This window comes from Phoenix dactylifera, chromosome 13 (genome assembly GCF_051530095.1).
Source record: "Phoenix dactylifera cultivar Ajwa chromosome 13, Ajwa_hap1_PhDact_Kaust_v1.1, whole genome shotgun sequence".
NCBI lineage: Eukaryota > Viridiplantae > Streptophyta > Magnoliopsida > Arecales > Arecaceae > Phoenix > Phoenix dactylifera.
In genome coordinates this window covers 27219855-27232399 of record NC_143202.1, presented here as the reverse complement: position 1 = coordinate 27232399, position 12545 = coordinate 27219855, and the positions used below count along the sequence as shown (strand labels likewise).

Below are 12545 nucleotides of genomic sequence, written 5' to 3'. Positions count from 1 at the left end.
TTCATCTGTATTAATCATGATGTCATTCTCAGATGCCATCTGAGGAATGGTGATGTCTACTCCTCGAAGGAAATATGTGATTTTATCAATCATCAATCATCGATCATCATCGTAGAAAAATAAGAAATAGTTAGGGAGTATATGCCATATATTTTATTCGCTATATGTAGGTCTTTTTTTTTTATTGACTAGTGTACACTTAGCATGGTTTATCTTAAGTAAAATCATAGAGCAATGGTCCAATCTCCGTGGCATACAGTTGGAATTGATCAAAGTCATTAAATTTTGTAAAAGGCTTCTCTTATCGAAAATGACAAATTATGAGTTTGGTTGGTTAGAGCCAAAAGACCGGAGATTTGATTGCACTCAAAGGTTCATAGTGAGTAAAATTGTAGTATAGTCTCTTGAAAACTCTTTAAAAACCTAATAAGAAACAAAAATCTTCTCATGTACACACCACAGAATATTGTATAGGGCAGACTTTCTATATATTTTCTCTAGCGCCCATCTCAAAGAGGAAATCTAAAAGTCAAACCAAGGTGGGATTCTTCCTATTAACGGAGTCTATCAGTCCCGCGACACACAAAAAGAGCAAAAATCATATGCATGAAGAGTTCTCGTCGCCCACATCCTTTCTTCTTTCTCATAAGGCAATTTTCCTTATTGGATGAGTTTTTCTCTCTTTCTGTGAATCTTCTTCTTTGTGAAGGCGTCCAAAACATAGTATTCACCAGTACACATGGTTAGATGATACACACTTAACAAAATAGTCATCCAATATCCCAATACACATCTCTATGTAAATTGATACATAATTTTCAGAACATAATAATTACCAGTACATATTGCATGGCAAGATGATATATACTTAGCAAAAATAGTTATCTAACGTTCCAATATACACCTCTAGATAAATCGATACACAATTTTCAGAATATAGTATTCATCAATACACACTATATGGCCAAGTGATACATACCTAATATAATAGTCATCTAGCATCCCAATACGTATCTCTAGGTAAATTGATATACAGTTTTTAAGATATGATATTCACTAGTATGTAGCATATAGTGAGGTGATATATATTTGTTGGCTTCTAGATACATACTGTAAGTTTTTTTGATACACAACCATCAACGATTCAATATATATCTCTAGATAAATTGATGCATATTTTTCAGAACATGGTGTTTACTAGTACATAGTATATGGCTAAGTAATACGCTCCGAGCAAACTAATCATCCAGCATCCTAAGACACATCTTCAAATAAATTGATATATAATTTTCAAAATATTGTGTTTACCAATACACACTACATAGCCAGATAATATACACCTAGCAATAAAGTCATTCAGCATTCTAATATATACCTCTAAGTAAATCAATACACAGTTTTCGTAATATGGTTTTCACCAGTACATAATATACAACCAGATGATATATACTTGTTAACTTTCTAATATATATTCTAAGCTTTTTTGATCCTAAATAAAGAGGAATTTGAAGGAGGCGAAAGGGACTCAAGAAGGAGAAAGAAGGCCTCACAAACGAAAGAGATGGCTAGACATGGAGGAGGATGGATAGAGAGTCTTGACAAGGAAGAAGAGAGGATGTAGGTGGATGGTCTCTCTTTACGAACACAATTTTTTTTTATTTTTTTAAGTCACGGGACTGATGGACTCTATTAGTAGTACAAGTTCCATTCCAATTTGATTTTTGGTTTTTTTTTTTTTAAAGATGGGCTCCAAAGAAAATGTGGCAAAATAGAAAGTCTATCCTAAACGATGTTTTATGGTGTGTGCATCAAAAAAATTTTGTTCCCTGATAAGAGCTAATTTAGAATTCATTGCTCAGTAAATAGGGAGACAAGGCCCAAAACCTCTAGGTACATTTACAACTTGGGTCATTATGTCTCCTAATCTTCTGTCAATGTACGTTGTCTCTTTATCATGTCTGACATATTTTTCCCATTTTATTTTTTGATGGATCGCCTGTTTAAATTTCCAACCATCAAAATTGTTAAATACTACAATAAATGTGAGATAGATAGGTAGATAGATAGAGAGAATCATAAGGCTAACACGGGCAGAGGCCCGTGCAGTCCCCCTCTTCGCCCCCACACACCACCCTCAGTCTATCTATTTTATTGGTGAAACTTAATACTTGAAATTCAACAAAACCTTTATTTTCTTCTTTTTCTCCTTGTGAAATAACTTTTTTGATGTAAAGGGGACCTAGTGAAATAACTGGGAACTGTTCTCCTCCCATTCTTGACGAAGAAAAGGAAAGAACCCCCCACACATTAATCCAAAGAACCCCACTGCTTTTCCGCTATACTTCCCACCCTCCCATCACCCTTCCTTTCATGTGTCCTTTCCCTTGGACGCCACCAACCATCCCAAACAACACATGAACTTGGTGGGCTCATGAAGACTGCCTCTACCACCCTCAAGCACAAACCCTCCTGTCCCCAAGCTCCCTCCATCCATAGCTTCTCTGCTGAATTATTGCTACACATTGCAAATCAAACTCTAAATATCATAACATTCACAATTGGCGAAATAATTTTAAACTTCATACCTTGGTCCTGCTATTAAACTGTTACAAAGGATATGTTTCTGTCTTGCAGCTCAATTTGCAGTGACACATCATTATCATGGTCATCATTCAAGTCTTTCATCATTCAAGTCTTTTTTTCTCCATGAAATATGAAACTAAAGGTTTCATAGAACAGATTTTATGATTTGTGACCGGCACGATTCCGGACCTCCAAAAAGTTGCGCGTATGTGCTATTTGATTTGATCCGATTTAGTTCTTGTGAAGCAAACCGAAGAAATATATGATCCAAATTTAATTTCTTTTCATACGAGACAAACTACGTTCAGGTCCAACATCGAAGACCCACATAAGTACATACGAACAGAGATAAGTATGTCTATCCTACATATATTTGAATAAAAATTGCATACTGATGAGCGGTATGTATGTTCCAAAGGAGTGAAACAATATACATTACTCAGCTTTATGAACTCAACTCCCAATCTGCTCAAATCCCATACACAAATGGCTCTGTGAAGTATAAAACCCATCGATCTGAAGCTATTCTTCTATACACTAGTCCTCCTATCAGGCTATCAGCACTCAGTGAAAGGTTTCTCTCTACCCAGACCCCAACTACTACTATTCTACAAGCAACCTGATATGCTCATTCCAAATCTAAAGCAGATATAATTCAAGCTACAAAGTCTGGTAGTAATTGAGCTGCGTACCTCTTTCTGTTCGGGATATCAATGCTCTCGTAGGCATTTGAAGGATGCGCGACGCTTGGGTTGTTGTTGAAGGATGGCATGCTCTCGTTGGAGAGAAAAGATGGCTGCGCTCCCGAGAGAGAGAGGTTCTCGCAGTGTGGGAGACCAAGAGTAAGGGAAACACCATTGCCCGAAAACCTTGGTGTGAATTGTTCGGAGTCGAACCTTCCGAGGTCTGCAATTGGGTAAGCCCCAAAGCTTCCTCCATGGTTTGTAGTGCCTCCTATCAAGGAAAAGCCTTGGTCCCCGGCCCTCTGCTGTCCATCCATAAACTTCATTAGAAGCTCTCGGTTGCTTGTCTCCTCTGACTTCATATCGAAACTGATCAAATGCTGCAGCGATTCGCCCCTTCTTGCCTTCTTGAGCCTTGGTTGCATGGCTGCTTCATTGTCATAGTAGGAAGCATGGCTCCGATCATTTCCTAAGGGCGACGGCGGTGCTGCTGCGACCGAAGAAGTTCTTGGATCATTTGGATGGTTTTGTGTTGTTTTGAGACTATCGGCCTGCCCGGTTCTCGTTGGGCTGCTCTCTTGCTTTGCGCTGGACTTGGAGACTGAGTTTTCATTGGCATCGCTCTTGCTAGCTTTCTCATCAGCGCTGTTCTGTTCCGGGTCCTTCATCTCCTCCGAGTACATTTCCTCCACCATCGGCTTCCATAGTCGGACCCTCGCGTTTATGAACCAGTTAGAGACCTATATAGTAGGAAAAGCCACAGAAGTTCTCAATCGAATACTTTGACACGAATGTGAGAAAGAGATGGGTAATTCATATTTCTCAACTACCTGACTCCTACTGAGCCCTGTTTGTTTCGCAAGCATGATTTTGTCTGAATCCTTTGGGTAGCTGCAATCCATGCAATAGAATTTATGTGAGTAGTTTAGTTCTAAGACAGACTGGAATTGATGGATGGTTCTATTGAGAGTTTGTCAATGCTAATACGAGTATGAACTGACGCCATGAAACAACAATTTGGATCGAGTTCTCGGAGATAATTCTCATATTCAAGCACTTACGGGTGGAGGAAGTGTTCGAAGAGCCAAGCCCGAAGAATCGAAACAGAGCGTTCGGGCAATCCTCTCTGGGGCCTCCAAGCATTGTGCTGGATCATTCCAAGCTGCTGCAGAGCCCGCTGCTGCCTCAGGTGGTGGTCGACAAACCGAAGCCTTGAGCCTCCAGACTTGGTTTCTTCCTCCCCTAAGCTCCTACTTGTAGCCCGAATCTGGCCTGCGATGGCATCTCGGAGGCAGCGGAATTGCTTCGATATGGTCTGTAAAGCGAGGGCGGTGTATGTTCTTGCTGATCCGGTTCCAGCCACAGCTTCGAAGGAACTGACCACAACTTGCATCTGGTTGTGGTACTGCCTGTACCTCTGTTCCACCTTCAGAAACAAGAAAGAAAAAGAGGGGGAAAATTTAGTTCAGAAATGAACAGTTTTTTAAACAGCCTGCCAAAAATATGCTGATGGACTTTGAATCATGGGAATTAAAACAGAAAAAAGATTATTTTATTCTATCAAAATGAACGAGGAAATGAAAAATTTGTTGATAGAGCGGCATACAACATAGCTACGAAGCAAGAAAGTAAAATTTCTAAGAAGTACATGAACAAAATTCAGGTTTTCAGAATTTTATGCCAAGCTACAGTGAAGTGAAACACGACATGGAATAATTTTACATGACGAGCTTTCATGGGTCTCTATTCTAGATCCACCCAACGTCTAAAATTCCTTACCTTGCGACAAAATTCGATTAGAAGGACAAAGCTTTTATATTGCCAATTACAAAATTTCACTTGATGCACTCTTATTCAAAATCCAATTCGGACTAAAATTTCGGACTTTCAGTTAGAACTTTTCTAGGTAGGTTATTTGTTCAACAAGCTTGAAGCCAAATTCAAAGTAGCACAATTAATTCTTCTTCTCGGAATACAAAAGTTTCAACCTTCCTATCAAAATTAATTACGACAGCGAAAACATATGGAATTCTTGATAACAGGCAGAAATAGTTCATGTAACATCCACACCGACACTTACCTCGTCAAGCATGTTCACAAGCTTTGCCTTCTTCATCTGAAGCTCCTGCCTCTCGGCTGTGGTAAGATCAGCCCCGCGCTTCGTGCTCGTGTCCTCCTCCCCCGTCCCAGCGGCCGTACCCTCCGAGTCCCTATTGCCCTTCATGGGACTCTTGGAGCTGGTCCCCTTCGCGGATTCACCTTTGATTCCCTGCCCGACGTTTACCACCTCGTCGAGCAGTTGTTGAGCTGCCTTCAAGTACTTAGAACCCATCAAAAAGCTTTGCAAGCCTGAGACGCCGCTGGAAATACCTGACGCCGAGGACGAAGACCCCAGGATCTTCGCTTCCTCGGTTCTCGCCGGAGTCATGTTCGGCACCGGGGCGACCATCTCCCGCGGGGAGAGGCTGAGGGACAGCCCTTGCTGAGGCTGACGCATGGTGGAGGGGCGTCGGGGGCCCAACTGCGAGGCCATGTCGATGGAGTTGCTCGGCGGTGTCGGGCTCCATAGGTTGCAGTGGAGGCGGGGGACTAGACCATGGATGGCCGAGACATCATGGGCGGGGGCTTGGATAGGCTGCGGGCGGTTGGATTCGTGGGAGGCGACGGTTGGTTGGAGGGGGATGCCGACGAAGTGCTGCTGCTGCTGCTGGTGGTTCATGGGATTTAGAGAATTCATGGAGTTCAGGAGGACCATGTTGCCCTGAGCGGCTGCCGTGTCAGAATATCCGACATAATTGGGGTTCATGAGGTAGAGAGTCTGCAAGCCATCAGGTTGGATTTCGGGGGCGCCATGAAAGTACGTAGCCATGGATAATTCTGATTTCTATTCGAGGAAATAGCTATCAAAAAACCAAAACAAGAAGAGAAATTCTCTCAAATAGCTCTCTTATCTCCTGGAAGAGAGACTTAAGATCACTCATCGCTCAGCTCACGCAGATGCATGGAATAACGTGGAGCTCCATATGCTTGCGGCCTGATCGCCATGGTGTGAAATTCTCCTGAAGAAAGGAACAAGGAAAAGAATATGTGAATGGTGAACGTTGAAGATAAGCAGAAAAAGGTAAGAAATACTAACATAGAATTCATAGAAAACTCAACTAGACTACAAAAACTAAACACTTGATGGAATTGATAAAGATAATAATACTGATGGAGGCGACAGTTCTTGATGGCTATTTTCACTTGGATCTCTTGGACTAAAATCGAAGAAGTTCCGATCGAAGAACTCCAGAAAGAAGGCCAAAGAGAAGCCCCGATGTCTGAGATCATGAATCTGAAAATCATGCATGAAGGAAGTCCCTAGAATTTGGTTCCGTCCATTGGTGGAGGGATAACCCATTCTATAGAAATTCTACTAGTACTGAGAGAGATGAAAGGAGGAGAAAGAAGGGAGAGAGAAGGAGCTAGAGGGATATAAAAGAGAAAGGCAGCCATCTTCGTCAGGTGATAATAACTAAGTATATTTCATTAGCAATACCTGAGGGATGCAATCCCATGAGCACGTGGGGTGTGATATAAGAATGGTTATGGAATCCTCTCTCCCTCCTTTTATCTCCCCCTTTTCTCCGGAGTGATCTCTCTTCCTCCCTTCCTCTCTCTCTCGGTCTCAAACGCACAGAGGCAGATCTTAGGTATCATGAGTAAAAAAAAAGGGAAATGGAGGCTGTCTCAGACTCATGTCAGAGTTCTGTACCTCCTGCCTCTTTCTCTCCAACTGAAAAGGAAAAGAAATAAAGCCACCAGTTAAGTAGACTCGGCTAAATGGAAAAGGAAAATAAGAACAGATACCCATCTTTCACCACCATTTTCCACACACCCCTCATATTTCTTTTCCTTTATCTTTTCCAAGTAGTTTTTTATCATAAAATGACTAGCTTTTTGGGCTGTATAGATGAGGATGCACCATAAACTATGGTGCACCCAGGAAGAGAGGATTGGGGTGCGGTTTGGTACCCGAGTGGATCAAAAGAGGGCAAGGTCCGGCTGATTTGACCCTCCTTTCCTCATCATTAGATGCAGGAGAGAGGGAGAGAAAGATAGACATGGATAGATCGATAGATATAGATATACTATTCTATAAATATATATATACATATTTAAAGAGAGAGAGATTGTTAGAGAACTGACAGAGTGTCGGAGAGAACGAGCAGCTGAAAAACTAGGAAACGTCGACTTCCACAGCCTGATTTAATATTTGCGCGAGTGTGCGTGGAAAAGAGAGGGGGCCAAGAAAGAGTGGGGAGCTTCCCTTCTCCTTCCAATTCCTTTTAAACACATATTTCCTTGCGTGCTGTGTATCTTCTCTGGCTTTTATTTGTTTATTGAGTCGGTCTTCGCCCCGTTTTCTTTTGCTATAATTTTATTTTTTATGTTTTTTTTTTTGTGGTTGGATGCTGGGGTTGGAAGATAGAGCAATTGAAAGATAGGGTACCCGACCAACCACCACCATAACACGGTGTGATAGGAAGAGAGAGACGGAGAGACTAATTCTTCAAAGAAAAAGTGGTTAGATTTGGAATTGGGATCAATACAATGTGACTCCTCCATAAGGTGCCTGCTTATATGGATTTTGGTTAGTGGAGCTCACCAGCTAGAGGGATCAAAAGAGCATCTTATGCCTCCCTTTTCAAAGTGGCATGTCTCGACTCTATGAAGTGGTCCTATCAGCCACTATTCTCCTGCTTCCAAATATCATCTTTGTTGTTTATAGCGTGTGATCGATGAATTCATCGCAAGTTAATTGCACCCTGCGATCACTCTACAATTGAGGAAAGTGACAATATTCTAGTGCATGCTGTATCGTAATTGCACCCCGTCTAATCCGATGGTTGATAGATACGTGTGGCCCCGTTGCCGAGCACCACACCAGTTGCTGGTGTATTGGAGACAACATGGTGTCCAGTGATTCGTTTTCCCCCTTGTGATGTGGCCCTCTTTCCCAGCACACGCACCTCTTGCGAGGGTTGGACAGCCTCGCGAGTAAAAATATCTCCAGTCCTTCGCCCATATACGTTTCATTGTACTATCACTATATTCTTTACTACTATTCCTCGTCAGGGAACTCCACTTTGCTTTCAGGACAGAGACCCTATACTGAGAAAGCAAGCAAAAGCTTCGAGATATGATGCTTGCAGTTGAAAGTCTGAAACTATTTATATAATATGTTACAAGTTAAAAGGAAACAAAGAAAACATGTGAGCATATATCTCTATCTCAATATATTCACATGTTACCAAGAATGAATAAATTAAGATATCGTAATCAAAAACATGGGACAAGAATGTGTTAAAGAGGAAGGGAAACGTAGGAAAGGGGGCTAAGGGAGCTCAGGATCAGATATCTTAACACATGGACTGTTGTTCCCTGGCTTATTGAGTTGTTATGTTGGGAGGCTCAAACCGTTGTTTTATGAATCATTACGTTAGCGAACAAAGGAATTGCTATGATGGGAGGGCTTCCTATCTGGAGCTCTAGCTATCCTTAAGTTAAAGGATGGTGCATTAAGTTTTCAGCAAGCAAACCATCAGTAAGGACTCATTTTCAGGTATCTTTCAGAGTTGTCAGCTTCTACATATTATTGATCTCTTCAGATGTTCATTTCCTTGAGGCTTTTAAGGTAGATTACTTGCGAGGTTCCATATTTCTTCTCCCTAAACTGGCTGCTATTTGCAACAATATAATAATATAAAAGCCTCTCTTCTTAAAATTTGCACATAAATCTTAAACTGGTCCTACGTACGTCAGTCGTAAAGCATCGTGGCATGGTTTTATCGAGTATATCCATCAAACTATGCTCTGAATCTTTACCACACACACAAAAAAAAAGAGAACTATGTTTTGAATATTGTTAGGTAAATAAATGCATAGCAAGTAATGGGTCCTATGAATATTTAGGTATTTAAAGATAGATATTAATGACTTCGCCATTCTTCTCTGAAAATAAAAAAGGAAATGAAAAATTGAAAGGATAACGTGGTATAATTCGAACAATTGAATGGTATCATTCATGGAAACAATCAAAGTACAATGAAGTATCGGCACACCAACTGACTTGGCTTCTGCACAGTAATATAACTGGAACAGTCGAAAAAATGGGGGTGTCACTGTATTCCTCGTTAGATTTATATTTCTTCCTGCCATGATATTACTAAATCAAAGAGAGGACGTTATCATGGTTGGACCCTATGGTAGCTAGCTAGTTTGCAATAAAGTAAGCCACTTGATTGTTGCTTTTAGTATTGTGGATGAGGGAGAACCCTCGAATCGTACTAAGGGTTATTGATGATTCCGCGTTTCTTTTCTATAACATTCCTCTCACTTCCTATTCTCTGACACTCAATAAGGTTTTACTGGTGCCATCAAATGAGGGTATATATCTCTGATCTGTTCTGACTGTTCAAACCATAGTTCAACCGTTGTAAAACTATTGCAATTGCAAAAATCATCGAGAACTGGAGAAAGAAAAAAAATGGCATTAGGTACAATAATACAAAAGTTGGTTGTTGGTGGAGCCCTCGACTATGTTCAGCTGATTAGGACTCCACATGTGGAGAAGCTTTCAAGGGCCTCCCACACATGGTTCCATACGGTGTTTGAGGTCATTAAAAGTGATTATTGGCGTCATTTTTAGAGTGTTTATAGGTGCATATGGCCCCATGCAAGGCAAGATGCGTGCATATGGCCCTTTATGGTAGTTGTTGTTTTGTGTTGAAAGTTAGCAGGAGGATATCCTTTTTAAATGAGAGGTTAGAGATGAAGAGCGTGGGAATCAAAGAGGGGGCCCTCTCTTCATTAGCAAGAAAATGTGGGTGCAATGGCATGTCCTTACGTGACCCATTTTTCTTTAAAGTAGTCCCCTCATGTACGCAATCCCATCTGTTGATATTTTTTCTTCCTGGGCTTCAACAGCCACAGAACAAAACTCTACCACTGCCTTCCCACCTGCAGTAGTACTGCACTTCCTCATGAATTATCCGTAACCTAACCTTTTTCTCCTTTCCTTTATATCTACCTCTCTTTTCTCTTACTTTTCCTGTTCTCTTTTATTTTTTTTTTAATTTTCTTTTCCGATAATGATACTAATGGCCACTACACTCTCGAGCCCGTCCGTTGGCTCTCTACCGACACTTTCTTGGCACATGATCGTGCACGATAGGTCTAATGGCTTTGTCACTATGCGAATATGCTAATCAATCACAATTGTCCACCAATATGTCATGTTGCAATTTGTCGATTGTCTTGTGCTATGTTTACCATTTCCATCCCACCTATCAAAATGCAAATTTAGTACAGCATCAACCCCAATCTAGACCTTTTCATGAACGAACATAAGAAACACATTAATTACCAAGATCTTAATTAATTATTGAGAAATTTAACTTTAACCAATGATAGATTTATCCTGTGTCACACATCTAACAATGAACTAAAGCAATAAAGATCATATTAAATAAAGCATCCCCCTTTATAGGTAAAAAGTAGAAATCCTAAAAACATGTGTATGCATTTATTGATAGCTCCACTACAACTTTCAACTTTAAAAACACCTTACTTAACCTACCATAACCAAAGTTTTTTTTTTTTGTCTTCAAAGCCAAAAAAGAGACATGCCACAAGACTAAATATCCTGCATGTTTCATTTATCTCCTAGAGAGTGTGCATGTGTGTGCAAGAATCATATAACATCAATTGCTAAAGATCAAGAGAAAAGAATTTGGTTAGAATACAAAAAGGTAATGATTGTAAAGATCAAAATTAACTTTTTATTGTTTTAATTATGTTTTCTATATATTTGTTTATGTACCAGCAAAAAAAAAAAAAAGGGTCGTATCAGGCCTGGCTGCCCGGTTGGCTGGCACAGAGAACAATGAAATCCAGCCACGGGAGTGTCGAGAGGTTGCAGCGGCGACACGTAGCTCCATTCGAAGCGCACTAATCGGGTGTCGTTAGAAGGAGGACGAGGAGATGGGACCCATGCCTTTCCCCTCCGACCGTGCTGTTCCCACGTGCCACTGGCTGCCGTAAAGCAGTTCCCCTTGGACTTTTGCTCCCGTGGTCCCCCATTCTCCCCACCTACACGTGTCGCCCTCTCAGCCTCTCCTTCCCCTCTCCAGCCCCTTAGTCCAAGAACAATTCTACCATCTTCATACAACTGGACACGTGGGTGCTGTCCAGCGTGAGACGTGCTGTTTCTTCCTGCGTTGGAGGGATCGAAAAGGTGACACGTAGGGGGTTGTAATATTTCGGTACAACGGGGGAATGCAGGGGAGCCGGGTGAGGCGGCCGCCGTGGATTCGGTAAGGGGGAGGCCGTCGCAATCGGGGCGTCACCATCGGCACGTGTGGGACCCGCTGGGGGGCGGGAGGGAAAAGGTCAAGGGTGCGGCCAATGAGCGACGAGCTAGCGACGAGCTGCGTCGCTGTCGCGGGGCCCATCCCCTCCTGCCCCGCTGCCCGCCCTGCCCGTAATCGCGGATATTACTCATTTTCTAATCGCAGCAAAAGAAATTTATTTATATGAGATTTTAAGATGATAACACGTAGGAAGAAATTGTCGTTCTTCAGTTGCTTCGCGGTCTACTGGAACAGAAGACGCATTAAGGACGCCCGTTTGGGGTTAAAGGTGACCGACTTCTAGATGCCGGCAATGTGTTCATAATGCTGTGACAATACAACTTGGTGATATAATAATGCTTCACCTTCAGAAGCAGTAGCAGGTTTCTGGAAATTTTTACAAAGTTAAAAGGGTGGGATTATCACAAAGTGATGGTAATGTTGTCAATTGCTTGCTTGCATTAAATATTGTATCCTTAGTTTATGTAATTTCTTTGTCTTTTTCATTCTTCTATTTCAGTGTGTATGTTGTGGATTAGTTGTTAATCATGTTTTTTCTACAATCTTTAACTTGTAGATAAATTACTTTGAAGAAAAGGTTTTGGGTTGCATTATTCAACTTGTAGAAGGGATCCACCTCTTTTGAATCTGGATCCAAAATTATGGTATCATATGATAGACCAGTGTTGTTTACCATGCAATATCTAATTAAGAGTAGTGATATTTTCTACGGGATTCATGGCACATTCCAATTTGACACAATTGCGCTTTCACAATTACAAAATTATAGTTGTAGTCTGCACTTTGTCAACAAATTAAAATTTAAATTGAAAGGTCGTTTCATGCATAGTAGGTCAAAGGCACGGACTTAGGAATTGTTGACGGC

The 12545-nt window shown here is 41.2% G+C and overlaps 1 protein-coding gene across 7 annotated transcripts; it reads right to left on the bottom strand.

Annotated features, from left to right (window-relative positions):
* Positions 1–2936: 2936 nt before the first annotated feature.
* LOC103703148 (BEL1-like homeodomain protein 1) lies at positions 2937–7789 on the bottom strand. Of its 7 annotated transcripts, none has more exons than XM_088710049.2 (6): positions 7455–7744; positions 6805–7041; positions 5347–6325; positions 4328–4692; positions 4097–4157; positions 2937–4006 (listed from the first exon to the last, which is right to left on the bottom strand). In XM_088710049.2, exons 3-6 carry the CDS (start codon positions 6133–6135, stop codon positions 3239–3241), a joined length of 1983 nt encoding a protein of 660 aa, XP_088566175.2. In that variant the 5' UTR covers positions 6136–6325; positions 6805–7041; positions 7455–7744; the 3' UTR covers positions 2937–3238. The 7 variants fall into 7 exon arrangements, with proteins under 7 accessions (XP_088566175.2, XP_088566176.2, XP_088566177.2 ...); XM_088710050.2 differs by lacking the exon at positions 7455–7744 and adding an exon at positions 7281–7393; XM_088710051.2 differs by lacking the exon at positions 7455–7744 and adding an exon at positions 7144–7159.
* Positions 7790–12545: the final 4756 nt, after the last annotated feature.